Source organism: Lepidothrix coronata, unplaced genomic scaffold (genome assembly GCF_001604755.1).
Source record: "Lepidothrix coronata isolate B3197 unplaced genomic scaffold, Lepidothrix_coronata-1.0 Scaffold27, whole genome shotgun sequence".
Classification (NCBI taxonomy): Eukaryota; Metazoa; Chordata; class Aves; order Passeriformes; family Pipridae; genus Lepidothrix; species Lepidothrix coronata.
Window position 1 is genome coordinate 3,578,798 of NW_016690207.1, and position 15,609 is coordinate 3,594,406.

The 15,609-nt window shown below is 44.3% G+C and overlaps 1 protein-coding gene across 1 annotated transcript in view; it reads right to left on the reverse strand.

Moving 5' to 3' along the window:
• Positions 1-1,554, reverse strand: part of CLMP (CXADR like membrane protein) — a 39,909-nt gene extending 38,355 nt beyond the window's left edge. Inside the window, 3 exon segments of the mRNA XM_017809809.1 lie at positions 1,165-1,202; positions 1,204-1,235; positions 1,237-1,554. Of these exon segments, the coding sequence (XP_017665298.1) occupies positions 1,165-1,202; positions 1,204-1,235; positions 1,237-1,314 (148 nt within the window). The 5' untranslated portion in view covers positions 1,315-1,554.
• Between the last annotated feature and the right edge of the window lie 14,055 nt (positions 1,555-15,609).

Consider the following 15,609-nt stretch of genomic DNA (forward strand, 5'->3'; position numbering starts at 1 on the left):
TTCCATTCCTACAGACAAAACCTTTGCTGACAGCAATCTCTAGAGCAAACAGCTTTTTTCCAATTTATTCAGCAGCTCTACACATTTTATTGTGTTTCAGATGGCTAAAAAAAATTAAAATCTCTCTGGTCCACAATCCACACCTGAGACTGAAGGAACTGGGCTGAAACATTTCATTCTGGCTGCTCAAAACCCCCGTTCTGCCCGTGCCCAGCCACAGAAATGCAGCATCCTGTGGGGCTCAGCTCCTCCCAGGGAACCAAGGACCAGCCCACTTTTCCACACCTGTATCCAGGTGCCCGGGAAGACGCGGAATTCCCGGTCTTTGCCCGGGCAGGGCGGAGGTGGGAGCCGAGGGGCTGTCGGCAGGGTGTGGGGAGCAGAGCAGACACAGGGGCTCACTCCTCACATCCCAGAGGGGCACAAACCCAGGCTGCTCCCGAGCCAGACCGGGAGACAAACCCCCTCCCAGACCTCGGCTCTGCAAACTCTTTTCTCTCCACAGGCTGCAGCTTTACCAGGCAGCTCTTCTCCCTTCCCTCTCCTCTAAGGTCTCCTGTTCCATTTTCCACTCCTCTCCTACTCAATCAGCCTCCACCTCTTTCCTTTCCCTTCTTTCAGCAGCCCTCTCTCTTCCCTTTCCCCTTCGTGTCCCTTCTCCCATCCTTTTCTCCCCCAACTCCTCCCTCTTGCACTTCAACACATCTGTTTCTAATCTTAACCATCCATTGGAAACAATAACCCCTTTTTATTTAAAAAAAAAACAACAAACAACTGAAAGCTGAGTGCCCAAGCAAATCAAAACAGTTACACAAATTTGACACTACGCCTGAAACAAAGACATTTTGTTCACCTTTTTCTGCCAGAGAGGCTCAAGCCCCTCATTAGTTTATCATTGAAAAGCAAAAACAAGAGACACACATTCCCAAGTGAGTCCATTTAACCACCAATTTTAAAATTAATCCGGATATTAAGAGATCTCTGGTGATCAACCTGCTAATAAAGCGACGAGGAAAGCATCAGAACCCGAACACTGCTGAAATTACAGTTTTCCATGAAAGTTTTTGCCTCACAAACCCCTCTCTCCAGCTCACCAGAAACGAATTTCACTCGCACAGAGGAGACCCGGGGAAGTTTGATTAAAAAAACTAAACAAAAACCTACCTAAGAAGAGGATTGGAAGTGCAGACATTCCGTCTCCAAGCAAGAGGGACTTTTCCTCCCTTTTTCTTCCTTCGTTTCTCCCAGGAACAGCAGGCAGACCTGCACAGGATTCAAAGGAACGCCTCTGGAATGCACTGAGTGTAATTGCATCCATGTGCCAGAAAAATAACCAACTTCACTCCTTCTTCCCTCCTGCTATTCATCTCCTTGTCCATATTCCACCTGGATCCGGGCAGAGCTTTCAGGGCTCTGCAGCTGCCGACTGAGGCCCGGGGAGTTTGGGGAGGAGAAGAGGCAGAGGCAGTGCAGGGACTTCACATCCACGGCGGCACAGAACACTTGGGCTCGTGTGGAGAGGAGAGAAGCAGGGGAAAAAACACTGTGCTCAATGTTCACCACATGGCTGCCTCCCCCAAGAGCCCCTCCCTGCCATCAGCTGGGATTAATAGCCAAGACCAGTCATGTGGGTGAGGTGCAGCTCCTTTCCAGCAGCAAAATATATGTTGTTTGTTTTTTTTTTTTTTTTGAAGGAGAAGCCCCAGTGTTAAAACAGTTAAGTTTGGAGGCAGTAAAAATCCAGCCTGGAAAAAAAAAATCAAAATAAAAAAAAAATCAGATTCGTCACTCAAGGGTTAGAAAGACACTCTTGGAAGAATCACACACACTCCTCGGATCATAAACACGCAGATACATTAGCTTTGTTCTCTTTTCCTAGATAATAAATTGCAGGATTAAAGCTTTTAGTCTTGCTGGAAATACTTGCTCTGTGGTTTTCTTTTGGAGTCTCTAGGAGAGAAGAAAAAAACTCCTAAAAAGGGATTTAATTTTTACACTGATGAGCGAAAAGCCAAATCAAGCACAAATTGGTTGTCTACATTTAGTGGGGGCAACTTATAACTCACTCCCAAAGGGCATTTTTTAGGCAGCCTGAGAGACTTTTACAGCCCATCTTCAGCTTCACCTCAGTGCAGTCACAAAGGGGGGCAAGTTTTAAAAATCACCTCAGATATTCCTTTCCATCATACACAGGGGGTGGCAAATCAAACATCTTTACCCATCGTGGTGCCAAAGGGAAGCTCTGGAATACAGGACAAAAATTCTTCCCCTTAGGAGCAGTTATGAAAGTGTTTCTAAATCCTAAGAGAAAGAGCTGCCAGACTGTGCTTTGGGACATCAGACTCCGGTTTCAAGCTCTCTCTCCCTCTCTGTGTAACCCCACCTACACAGAATTCCTACAGACTTCACCAGAAAAATCAGGGATTGATGTTCTTTCTCTCTCCAGGGATGAAAATAAACCTTGTGCAGAGCCAGGAATTGGACTCAATGATCTTTGTGGTCCCCTCCAACTCAGAATATTCTGCTTTTTCACAAAATACAGCAATTTTTATGAAGCCCTTAATGAAGGGGCACAACACTTGGAAGCTCCATAGGAATTTAGCACCTTACCTGTTCATGACAGAGCTTTGCAAGCACTTACAGAAAGACAACAAACACTGCACAAAGATCAAACCTCAGATTCCAGCTGATACCAAAGACAATAACGTGGATAAAAATCACCCTTCTGCATCCAGTTGCATTAAAGTTTTATTTGCCCCTCCCAGGCTCAGATGGGAACAAGAGCAGCATTTGGCTCCTCCTCTCCAGAACAGCTGTTCCCTCTTAAAACACAATGTTTTAAGCAGCAAATTCAAGGAGCTCTTTAGCTGTTCACCCAACTAAATCCCTGTGCACATTTAGTTGTTAAGCAGCAAATTTAAGGAGCTTTTTAGTTGTTGGTTTCCCCCTCAAATACATTTACTGACACTACGAGTGCTGAGCCTCTCTGAGGTGAGATTTTTTTCACCCAACACGGGTGGGTGATACAGGATCAGTCATCATTAGGGAATGGAACAGTTCCCACAGAGCAGCTCCACTAATCCATAATTTAAGAGCAGGTTCCCTCAGAACTTTTCCCCCACGCTCTTGGGCAAACCTGCTGCTGGTTTCCCAGCTGGGGGAGGGTCTGCAGACCCCGTGGGTTTCCAGTGCAGGACATGGATTGATGGAGATCCTTGGATCCCTCCAGGAGCCGATGGCACCGAGCCTGTCTCCCTGCATTAGGAGCCTGACAGAAGATGTCCCAAGCTCTGCTGCCAAATTCCCAGCACCCTGCTCATCTTTAATAGAATCAATACATCAGGAACCAGGAGAGGGAGAAGGGTTGTCACCCTCCACTTGTCACCCTCTGTGGGAATTCTGGGAGCTGGGATGCATGGGGAGGAGGAAGGGGATGTGGAGGATGCAAGAGGAGGCCGTGCACGCAAAAATCTCCTCTCCATCATCTCAGACAAGTCATTCCACAGCCCTCACTTCACCTCCAGCCCCTTCAGGAAGCTCCTCAGAGCTCTGGGGGGCACGGGGGGTTCTCCCTTGGGTGTTTGGGTGTGGCAGGGGCACCTCACTGGTTTGGGTGACAGCTCCCAGGCAGGAAAACAGGGACACCCCAGCACATCCTCTTTGCTGGTGTGTTTGGGGCAACAGCTCCTCTCCACAGCACAGCATTTTTCCAGAAGGGGCAAATCCTTCCAGGTGGGTTTGGGAACACTTTGACTGCCCAAGCACGGGAGGTGCATCGTGCACTTCCCAGCAGGGAGAGCACTGAAACAGCAGCAGATGATCAACATCAAATGAAAACATTCCATGAAAACCCTTTAAAAACTGAATTTTTCAGAGTTCCTGCACTGGTCCTGGCAGATCCCAAGTTTTAAGGCTGGAGTAGGTTCAAACTACAACTCCTGTATTCAAACATCTGTAGAGACCCTCACGGGCCACAGAGCAACCACTTCTGTGGTGTCTTCCCTGGTGCTGTCCCACTATCAGACATTTGGATGATAAATCCTTCCAGAAAACACACTCTTTTGAACATTAAATATTAACAAACCCGACATCCCAAGATCCTGCCCAGCACCCAGTGGCTTGTTCTTGTACCTCAACTAGTAGAAGCACACAGAGGGACCCTTTATCTAACTTCTACTGGTTTTTTTCATATATCAGATTATTCCTTTCACCTCCCTCTTCCTCCTGGAGTTGGAGCTGCCCCCCAGTGCTGCAAACCCACTCCCCACCACCCAAAACACGTCCAGAAGCTCCATTTGGTTCCAGAACTGTTATGACCCAGCAGAAACACAGCCTTGTGCTGGCTCTTTATTAATCCTGTTCTCCAGGACTCCCTACATAAACTTATCTTGCACAGTTTAAGTGATTTAAGCAGCTTATTGATATAATAATTAGAAAAAACACAGTTCATTCTTCAGGAGGGCTCAAGGAGCACTTTGAATTAGGAATCTCTCGAGCAAAACCACTTGCTGTTCTGTTTTTGGATTTATAACTGAGAGAGAGGCACAAAAACACAAGGGGAAAAACAAACAACACAAATAAACCAGTCTCTCAACAGAAAACATGCAATAAAGAGTGTCAGGGTAGAAAATCAACCTCTTCCCATGGATTTCTTTTCACCATAAGCCACTGGAGGAAAGGCTGCTTTGTTCTGCATTGGGACCCAGACACTGCCTTGTAAAGGAATTGTTGTTTCAGGAGCTCTCCTCTCTCAAGGAGGCTTCAATAATTGATCATAAAAACACTATTAGCCATTTAGGATCACTAAAAAAATCTCACTTCAGAGAGGCTCAGCACTTGTAGTGTCAATAAATGTATTTGAGGGGGAAGCCAACAACTAAAAAGCTCCTTAAAACTTCGGTCCATGCAGCTCTTTACTTGTTTTTATTTGTTTTATGGGAAAGCACCCTTGCTGCTGCCTTTTTCTATAGCTTTATTTAATACGTGAGCCTGTAACTCGACTCAGGACATTAAATATAAACAGTTGCTCAAACACAGCAACAGAATTTTTAATCCACCAACTTTATGCTGATGCTACAAAAACAAAGAACTGAGCCCAAGCTACTTACAATATATTATTGATTTTATACCAGAAGGCAAATCAGGTCAAAACCTATAAGGTTTAATTTCCATTACTATAAAAAACTTTAAATATTTTTACAATACAAGGCCTTTGTTTTTAACTACAGCTCTAACAGAAAAATGCCTGAGAAAATGAAAAACATCACTAACAATTGTAAAAAATGCACAAAGACATTATAACCAAATAATAATGTCTCTTTACCTTCAGAATTCAGGGCTCTGCTAACAGGAAAAACATAAAATCAGAAGCCAAAAGGCCCCAAATGCTGAGTTTTATCCTGTTCCCTCAGGAAAACCTGCCAATGAAACTCCGTGCTTTGATTTCCCAGCTGTGAGATTGGAAAATTGGCAAATCAAGCTTTTCTGTGTCTCCCAGGTGGGAAGAATTAGAGAAATCACGGGGGACACAGGTGGGCAGTACCTGGGATTAAAGAGGGAGGGTCAGAACACAACTTAAAAAGCAGGGCAGAAGCATGGCTGGTTTTTTAGGTGGCAAAGTCATGGTAGAAAATGGCAGAAAAAAATTAATGGTTTGTAGTTTTAAAGGTTTTAATTTTTTGTTAATTTTATTTTTTTAACGTGTGTATGATAACAATTGAAAATGTGGCAGGAAAAGCTGAATAAACTGGCTGGGAAGAAGAACTTCAGTAAAGAAAGAAGTATTTATGTGAAAATTACAGCTGGGAAAATGACTGCTTGCTGCTTTTACTGTAAGGTAAGCAAAAACCTTGGGGGTTTTAGTACTTCAGAATAACTTTATTTGAAAACAAGTACGGTTTTTATGCGCTTTTATGAAGGGTTTGAGCACATGAAGTTAATTTTATCACAAGTGAAATACAGGAAAATATAGAGATACGCTGGAGGAGGACTGAGTGAGTTTGCTTAGGAATTACTGTGCCTAAACCTGAGCTTAAGGAGGCTTGGGTGTTTGTGGGGGTTTTTATTTTAAGTGTCTGTTACCTCTGAACATCAACAGTTTAGTTCTGGTGGTGCTTCTTGTCTATTGGTGCTTCTTGTTTATTGTAGAGAAGTTTTGAGGCTCTTAATGCAGGAATAATGCTGAATATGAATTGTTAAACATAGCTTGGTATTGAATTAATTGAATGTCTTAATGTCAACTATAAATTTAACTTTTAAGATTACTTTTCCTGGCTTGTAGTTGTTCCTCTGAGTTAAGAATGGCTTAATAATTTAGGACTGGCTTAGTAACTTGGCATGTGGGAGTTGGAGATGCCCTCAAGCCTTGCTGCTGGCCCTGTCACTGACCTGTTTTGTGAAACTCAGCACTTTTTCTTCCTCAGTTTTTCTTCTCCATTCCTTTTGCACAGCACAGTCATTGTTAACGCAGCAACTGTGAGCATAAAATCTATTTTAAAACTCCTCACAGCTCATTTTTATATTGGGATATCTGTGCCCTCAAGTGCAGCAGAGGTAAAAAGGCTCATCCTGAGCACTGTCTCTATACAAACTTATTCCTTAAAAAAAAAAAAAACAACTCAAAGTTTAGCAAAGTCTGACCTGCAGAAAAGCTTAAGGAGATTTTCTTTTTTACCCCAAAAGCCTTTCAAAATGAAATGTCGGAGGTGAAAGGTAAACATCGTGTTTCAGTTTTCCGTTCTGCTCCTGCTTAAACAAATATTTTTGTACTTTAAATGTAAATATTAGTGTTGCTTGTGCACAAATTCAGAACGATGTGCCCTAGAATAGCAAACCACGATGTGCCTCTGAGTTGCTTTCAGGTAACTGCTGCCCAAGGACTTCTAAACTCTCTCCCAATAAACAACCAGACTGGAGTTTATATTCCTGCCCACTCCCATCACAGGATGCACTTCGTGTGACAAAGTTTTGCCAGCTGCCCATAGAAAAGCAAATTATTTGCTTTGGTTACCAGAATGTAGCACACCTGGCTTAGCAAAACCCCTCAATATTAGAAGAGATTTTTATCTTTTTTTTTTTATAAGAAATGCTGATTTCAAAAAGAAGTCTCTTGGGGAAAAAATAAATCAAGGGGAAGGAATTTATATGTTTTGTTATAAATATGTTCCTGAATGTTTAATGAACGTTCAGTGAAGTTGCTGCCCCACTGGTTTTCTTGTCCTTCTCATTTATTCAGCCTTAGAGAAGGGGAGAGGAGGATCCAGGAGCTCATTTCCAGGTGGAGATGGTCACTGTAGGATTTCCACATCCCTCCTGTCTTCACTTCTGTTCTTCTCTCTGGCACCTTAATGCTATATGTAGCATTACTCCTCTCTTGCTGCTTAATCCTATATGTGACTCTTGAATTTAATTATTGCAAGCTAGGATTTAGTTTCTCCTTCTCTTAGGATTTCATGAAATCCCTGAGATTTTTTGGGTGAAGCTGATAGCGTTGATTTTTAAGGGAGGCAGCCACGTGCTGACTGCCTGTTCAAAAACTGCTGTATCATTATAAAATGCTGATTTCTCAGGGTGGTTTTAACGGGTTTGGGTTTGTTCCCTGTGTGTCCATGTGCTCCAAAAATTGTTGGCCACACCTACACGAGCAAACATGTTGTTGTACACTCATTTATAGATGAGCTGCACAATGGCTCAGCTCCTCTGCTGCAGCTTTGCTCCAGGCAAGTGTCCTCTGAGGTTATGTTTAAATAATGCCATCTAAGATAATCATTTAATGTATATAACTAATTTAATGTGAAGTGCAAGGAGTGAAGGTTCCAAGACCTGCTCTTTCAGCTCCCATTAAAGTGCCAGGGTGGTCACTGGGGCTGTGACACCGACTTTGGATGGATAAAAAAAACCCTTGGAAAGGCTTCCTGCTCAGTTCCTAAAGCTTTTCTGACAGTCCCAGTGGCACCAATCAAAGCCACTTAAACCCAAAGGACACTTGAGAAGGGGAGGGAAATCCTGAGTGCACTCAAGGGACACGGGAACCTGTGATTCTAGTGTGGGTAAATGTTCTTAAAAGTTCCCCTTCCAGCTCTGCTGTTGTTTCAGAAGGTGACTGGATCAAATTCTAGCCTGGTTCCTGTTGGAATATTCTGTATAGACTGGTGTGTTGGACTCTCTCCATCATGTTTTGAAGGGATTTTGTTCCATCTTTCCTTGTTGATGTGGGTCTGATAAAATCTCCCTCAAGAGTTACTGTTCCGTTCTTCTGCTTCCTTCCACCTCCTGTGACCATTCCTGGGAGGTGGGTTTGAGGATTTGGAAAAGCCTTGCCACCATGCTGTGAATTAATCATGTTATTAAACAAATGATCTTTCTCCAAGGTATTCCTGGCTATTTGAAACTGGATTCCTGTTCGTTACAAGCTTTAGTTTTAGGAGAGCACACGGACAAGATGAGTTTGCTCCTGTTTCTTGATAGCCAAGTTAGAGCAGCCCAGCATGTCTAAGGAAAACCAATTTTCCTGGTCCCAGCAGTAAGGAAAGAAGCAGAAGGATCTCCTTCCCCTGTGCATAGAAATATTCATGAAGATGTTGAGATTGCTAGACTGGAGTGAGAGCACTCCATCAATAAATAAAGAGCATCAGTATCTCATGACATTAGTGAGGGGGAAATGACATCCCTTTTGCTTTTATTTCCTTCTATTTTGGAACATTCAAGTTATAATATTCAGCTCAAAATGGCACTTGAAGCAAATTTCTGAGGACTTGATTAAAAAAAGAAAAAAAAAGGTACTTTGTGTCGAGCTAAAGGAATCCATTAAGCTGGGAGGGGGATGAGCAGCTGTGGAAACCTTCCCTAAACCCTGTCCATGGGCACCTCTGTGCCTGAATGCCCTGACCCGGGGCTGGAGAGCTCCTGGAGGGGTGTGAGGGATGCAGGTTCCCCAAAAATTGTACGTAGGGAAGGAAGCAGAGCCAGCTGGTGGATTCTCCATGCACTGTCAGGGATGGTCACCATGGCAGAACTTAAATCCTGTTTTTGCAGAAGGTTAAAGGTTATTTTGTTTTTCGAAGTTATTAGTGTGGTACTAATTAAAATATGAACCCTATCTAGTGAAATCTTGCTCTCATCACGTCACAACTTTTCCTTGTAGAGGGAAACCATTTTTCAGCTCTTCTGTTACTGAGTTTCCTTCAGGAATTCCTTTCCCCTTCCAGATTCCCCTGTTCAGGTGATCTGCTTATTGTACATTAGGATTTAGGCAGCCTACAGGCTTGAGTCCTGGTCAGAAATGCATCACCTCTGAGGCAGCTTTATTTTAATTTGGAATTGTTTGCTTTTCTTGTAAGAACTGTAGGTTGGTGGTCCCACCTTGTTGATCCTGAGGTCCCCTTCTGGAGTGGAATTCTGGTCTGGAGGGTTTTCCAGGCAGTGCCTCCTCTGCTGGCTTAGAGATCTTAATCTCTGAGAGGGAACTGGGGAGGGAATCTAAGTGTTTCAATGGGATTCACTTTTAATCCAAATGTACTTAAACCTAAAGCCTCCATACAAATGTGGAACATACCAAACAATTTTCTGGCCCAAGCAAACTCTCATAACTATCTATATTATTGTTTCTTTCCTATTTGCAGCACAGAAGTGCTGATTTATGGCAGAGGAGGGGGCTGTTCCCTTGGTATATGTGCAGGATACTGCATATATACACCCACCCATCCTAGGCTGGGAGGAGCTAAAATGTATAATCCTATAGGTTTTGGAACAAAACTGGCTTTTCCCAGCTGAGATTATCCCCCTTGATGACTAATGAGGGCATTTGGGGGGCTGTTAAATACCTGTGGAGCTGGAGGTGCCCACGTTGCTGAAATGAGCTCTGAAAGGAGCTGGTGGTTCCTGTGAGGGAATTGCAGAGGGGAATCCCATCAGGATATCTTTGGGCTCCCAAACCCACTGTGAGAGGGTTAGCACTGCAGAAGCGATGCTGAGCACCCAGGGCTGTGGTGGCACTCGTGGAGCAGGGGATGAGGAGGGGCCTGGCACTCAGCTCCTGTTCTGAATGACTTTACCTGGAGGTAATCTCTTCCGCCAGGCTGAGCCTGACATTAAAAATGGAAGAGGCCAGGGACATTTTCCACCCAAAGCTCAATGGAAAGTGGCAGGTGTCAGATTTTTGCAGATTTCTTTCTTTTAACTCAGAGGCTTCTGCTGACAGGGACTTGAAGGCTCCAACCTGGAAAAGCTCCAAACTGCGAATTTTTTTTTTCGCGGCGGACTTAAAATACAAAATATTTTTAAAAGGTGGAGGGGAGGGGAAAGGACAGGGAGGTCAAAGGTAGAAATGGAAACGGTTCAGCACGGGGGAGAAATCTCATTTATACACTGCCAGGCAGCTGCAGAGGTTCTCTGGCTGGTGCAGTCCCTCAGAACGCTGTGCCTTTGCCAGAAACACTGGACTGGGAGCAGGATTTTCCTTCTCTTGTCATTTAAAGTGCACGTGGAGAGAACTGCTCAGCAGTCAGGCCCTTTGGCTAACCCCTCCTGGGTTGCCAGCTGCACCTTCTTGTGTCTGTTGGGTTCCAAGGTGTGTATCCTGGGTGTAAGCTGATGCTCAGTATCATGCTCTCCAGCCCTCTGCCATCAGATGAGGAACAGATGCTGCAGGAAAGTCGATCCCGAATTTAGGTGACTCATTTCCTGCTCCTCACAGATGCATGACAGAGCTGTCTTGGGCAACACTTTGTGTCTTTTGTCATGGCAATAAATTTTGTGGAATTAATCAGCCCTGCAAAGTATGACTTGGATGAGATGAAGCCTTTCAGGACTTGAGGCGTGTGATGAGGATGACACGTTTTAACCAGTTACTGGGGGGGATTCGTCCTCCCAGGCTGCTGTGATTTGAAGGGTTTGAAGCTTGGTTTGGATTGTGAATGGGAGACACCCAGTGCTGGGGGAACCTCTGTTTTAACTGGTGCTCAAAGCAGGTCAGGCTCAAGGGCAGCTTTCACACAGCCACTGTGGAGGAGGGTGGGAATTCCCACTGGGAGGGAGAGCTCTTCCCTCTGCCACTCCCACCAGTGCTTTCCTAGAGGAACAGAGTAAATCCAAACATTAAACCTTTGGCTTAAGAGGTAATTTAGATATAATTTAGGTATATAAGCCTGAGACATCCAATCTAGAGTCTGTCTGGCTCCAGAGGTAGGGGAGCTCCTGTGTATTGATTACTTGGAGGAAACTGCTTAATAACCAGTTTTATTTAGGGGATTAATCTGTACAATACCTTAGGAACTATATGTTTGACTGCAAAAAATAAACTATTTTTACTCAATCACGGGAAATGAGGAGAAGAAGATAAACCCAAACTAGTCTATTCCTGACTTGGTGCTGTTTCACACAAGTAGATGGCTCAATGTTTTATCTGGAACCCCATGCCAGGGCTCTTGTGGAACTTCAGAAAGAATAAACAGTTCTGGGCTTTGAAATGAGTCACTGTGTGCTTAGTTATGGCTCTATATATCTATATAGAGATCAGATGGGTTATCAACCTCTGCTTGTGTTCCAGGATTAAGTGTTCTCTGCATTACTGAACTCCTTGAAGCACCTTGTGTGTTTTTGTGCTTGGTGCTGCATCACTGCTGTGCTTAAATGGATTTACATGGTGGATGTAACAGCCCACAGGTTGCCACATCTGTGGTTCTCTATTGATGGAAATCGGTCCTTTAACTCCAGAGTATGTAAAAAGTTGAGCTTTGCATGTTCCTTCAGTATGTGGCTCTGAATAATTTATGAGTGACCTTCAAAAAGCAAGGGGGGGGGGAAGTAAAGCCAGTTAATGGAAATGCTTTCAAAATGTAAATATCTTTCCTAAGTACACTGTGTGTCTGTTTGGAGCTGAAGACAAAATAACATGTCTGGGAGACGGGGGATAAAAAAAAAAGCCCTTGGGAAGATAAATTGTAGGAACTTGTGCCCTGCTGTCTCTGCCAGGGGGATGCTGGGTGGTCTGTCACCCAGGGGAAGCAAGTTCTGGCATTGGACAGTGTGCAGATGTAGCTTTTCTCTGCTGTATCCCTTCTTCATAGTGAGAAGAAAAACAGGGGGGAGATAATTCACTAAAAAGTTCATTTTCTGGGAAAAGGGGGACACTTGGTCACTAATATTACTATATCATTAATATTACTATGGATTTCTGGTTTTGCTGACAGATGGACCAGGCTGTGTTCTGGCCTTGGCCTGACATGAGCATGGGGTTTAAATGGAAGTGAACTTGGCCTTTCAGAGAATAAAGGATATTTCCATTTGGTTTTGGCACCACTTTTACTATTCCATGTAGTTAGTTGGCAGTTCTGACTTAGACTGGATGTGGCAGTAATGACTGGACATGGCACTCAGTGCTCTGCTCGACTTGGCAAGGTGGTGTTTGGCCAAAGGTTGGACTTGATGATCCAGAGGTCTTTTCCAACCTCAGGATTTCTGTGACTAACTTTTCTTGCACCACCACCTCCTCTTTAGCAGGTGGATTTTGATCACTTGCCTGCAGGTGGATTTTGATCACTTGCCTGCATAACTGGAGTTATTAATCCTCTGAGTTTCAGAAGGGAGGGAGAGCTGGAGCAGGAGTGTTACTCTGGGTTCCACCCACAGCTCTTCTGCTGGGCTGGGTGGGCAGAGAAAAGTGGCAGAAAAGCTGCTGTGCTTGTTAACATCTGCTGGGAAATGTGGTCCTGTGCTGAGACAACCTTTTCCTGTGCAAACAACAATGAATGTCATGGTATCCCCTCTGCTTGTGCAGGTCCTTTCCCTGTTGTGTATTTTACTGCGTTACTTTTAAGTGAAGGCTTTGCTGGAGCTGAAGCATTGAGATGGAGGATGGAGGGCTGGAGCAGCAAATATTCCTCATCTTGGAGGATCAGAGGCTAAAAAATAGTCCCCTCTCTCTCTCTCAAGGTCAAGTGAGTTGTTTCTTGTCCTGTTGGCTGATGCTCTGTCTTGAAGGTGGATGTTCATTTAAAGCTCCAGACTGACAGCTCTGCAGCCCTCAGTTGATCAGAATAATTTGGCAGCAGATCTGCCCTGACCCTGCTCCAGTGGGATGACTGGATGTCTGAAGGGCTGGAGCAGTTGTGTAACAGAGGGGGAAGGCAGGGGATTAACTCAAATTCCTCATCTGCTGCTCGAAAGTGTGATGTCAGAGTTGCCACAAGAACTTAAAGGCTGTGTGTTCACCTCAGGAATTGGGTTCCACGGTGCTCCCCGAGCCTTCTGGCTGCCTGGACTTGTTGGGAAGTGTCCCTTGGTGTCTGAATAAAGGAGTTCCACACTCCACCGAGCATAACTAAAAGCCTGTTAAAAGGAAAAAAATGTTTCAGCCAGATATGCAGATTGTTACAGATCATCTGAGAAGAGACTGGGGGTTTTTCAGTGTCTAACTGCAAAAAGGAAAGAAAAATGCTGCTCAATGAATAATTCACAGGTCGTGCTCTGTTAGGATTAGTGCCTCTAACTGGGCAAATGCCTGTCAACATTTGCTGTTTGCTGCAGCTCAGGGTTGGAATCTTGGTTAGTGGATGTAAAGTTTTATAAGTTGCGGGGTCAGAGGGAGGAACACTGCAAGAAAAATCGGGATGTGTTGCTGCAACCAAACACCTCTGCCTTCCTTTTTAAAGGAGCTGGGTTGTTCTAGTGAAAGGTAAAAGTGGGGGAATTGCTTTACCTTCCAGGATTTTTGCAGAACAAACAGATCATGAATTTGAGCACTGCAGTGAAAGCCCCCCATTGATGTGGCAGAGACTTCATGGTGCCCAGAATCACCTGAGAATATTGTTTGGTTCTGTTCCTTGTATAAATTAGATTTCCCAGTTTTTACCAGTTAATCCTCTAACTTAGTCCAGAGGGGAAGGTCTTCTCCCACTTTGTTTTACTGCCCTCAGTTTGGCAGGAGAACAGAATTCCAGTTCATGTGTCTTGGCATTAACTCACTTTTGCTCTGAGTGTACATCCAGGTGGTGGATAAGAAAGGACAGGGAATTCCTGGGAGAAGGGACAAGCCCACGTTTGGAACAGGGGACTCTTTTCTACTCCCAAACTGGAAAATGATGGGGATGAGAAATGGGAATGGGGGTGTTCCCAGCCTGCCTTGCTTTTCAGGGCATGAGATGAGGGAAGCCTTTCACGTGCTTTGTGATTTTAGTGTTTGAGGAATAGAAACTTGATATATAGGGGGGGAAATGAGTCAATTTGGGGCCTGTTTTGGGAATTTCTCTGGCAGGAAGGCACATCTGCCGCCTTCCAGAGATTCCAGAGGGCTCCTGCCATCCGTGCATGTGCACACCCCCCCCAGACAGTGCGTGGGATTTCTCTGTCCGTTTTTCCCTTCACTTGTTAAGGTGCTTGTGATTGCTGGGAGTTCGGGAATGCAACCTACTCCCACTTTGTGTTTTGCACAGTGAAGTAGAAAATGTCACCTTGTTTCAGATTCTCCTGTCACATTGATTACAGTGGGCTCGGAGAAGGGCAGAATGATCTTTAGCAGCAGAAACTCACGATTGTTGAGTAGGAAAACACTGGGAATTGTTCAGCCTGGCTCTGAACGTCCACTGGAGCTGAAATAAAACAAGGCAATTTATTATTTCCACTTATCTTTGTTGATTAGGGTTACACCCTGAGTGTGTGTAGTATTGATGGAGTCACCTAAATAGGTGTCACTTGTTCTTTGTGCTCAAAGGTGAAGGCAAGGACTGATTTTAACCAAATTTGGTCTCAGCTTTGTAGCACCTGAGGGTTTTGAAGATGTGGTTGATCCAAAGGTGGTTGGACTGTTCAGGAAGTGAATGGGAGTGAATTTTCCACCATAATTAGATGTGCTGCTTTATTCTATATCCTCCATGGAGAACTCAGGCTCCTAACTTTGTTCCTTTTTTAGTGGTCTGTACTGGGTATAATTTCATTTACATCAGATACCTGCAGTGTTATGGGTTGTGGGTACTGACATTGTTAAACTGCTGCTCTGAGAGAGGTGGAAAAAATGCTCTTATGGTTATTTTGCTAAGGAGAAATATGTCTCCCTGAGCTAAATGGAAATGCAACATTTCTCAGCAATTGCTGGCCAGGGCATTTTAACAGAAAATCAGAGCATATTTATCATTTGGAGGTGAAATGGGGGGGGGGGAATCTCAGACCTCTAACAAGGGCCATGAAGATGGAAGGCAGTGGTCTCTTGAAGTCATTAAATATTGAGGCATATGTCAAACCCAATGAAAGTGATGGTGCTTCTGTTTGATGTCATTGTTAAGAAAATGAGGGCTGGGGAGGAGATGCACAACAGGATGAGAGCTCTGGGGCATGGCAGACACAGGTTTATTAAAACTACAGTCCAGCCAGTAGCTGTTGTTAAAAAAATTATATAAATATATATATATTTCCAGAAGTAAGGCTCTGTGTCTCATCCTGTCCCTCAGAGGGGGTGGATGGATGTTATTTGATTTACAGAAGCACTGAAGAGCCTCTCTGAGCTCTGTCTTGGCAGTAGGTGCTCTACAAAGGCAGAAAAGATGATCCCACTTTCTATTTCCTTCTCTCTGTTGGTTTAAGGGGGGAAAAAAGGGCATTTAAAAGCCACGAAAATGC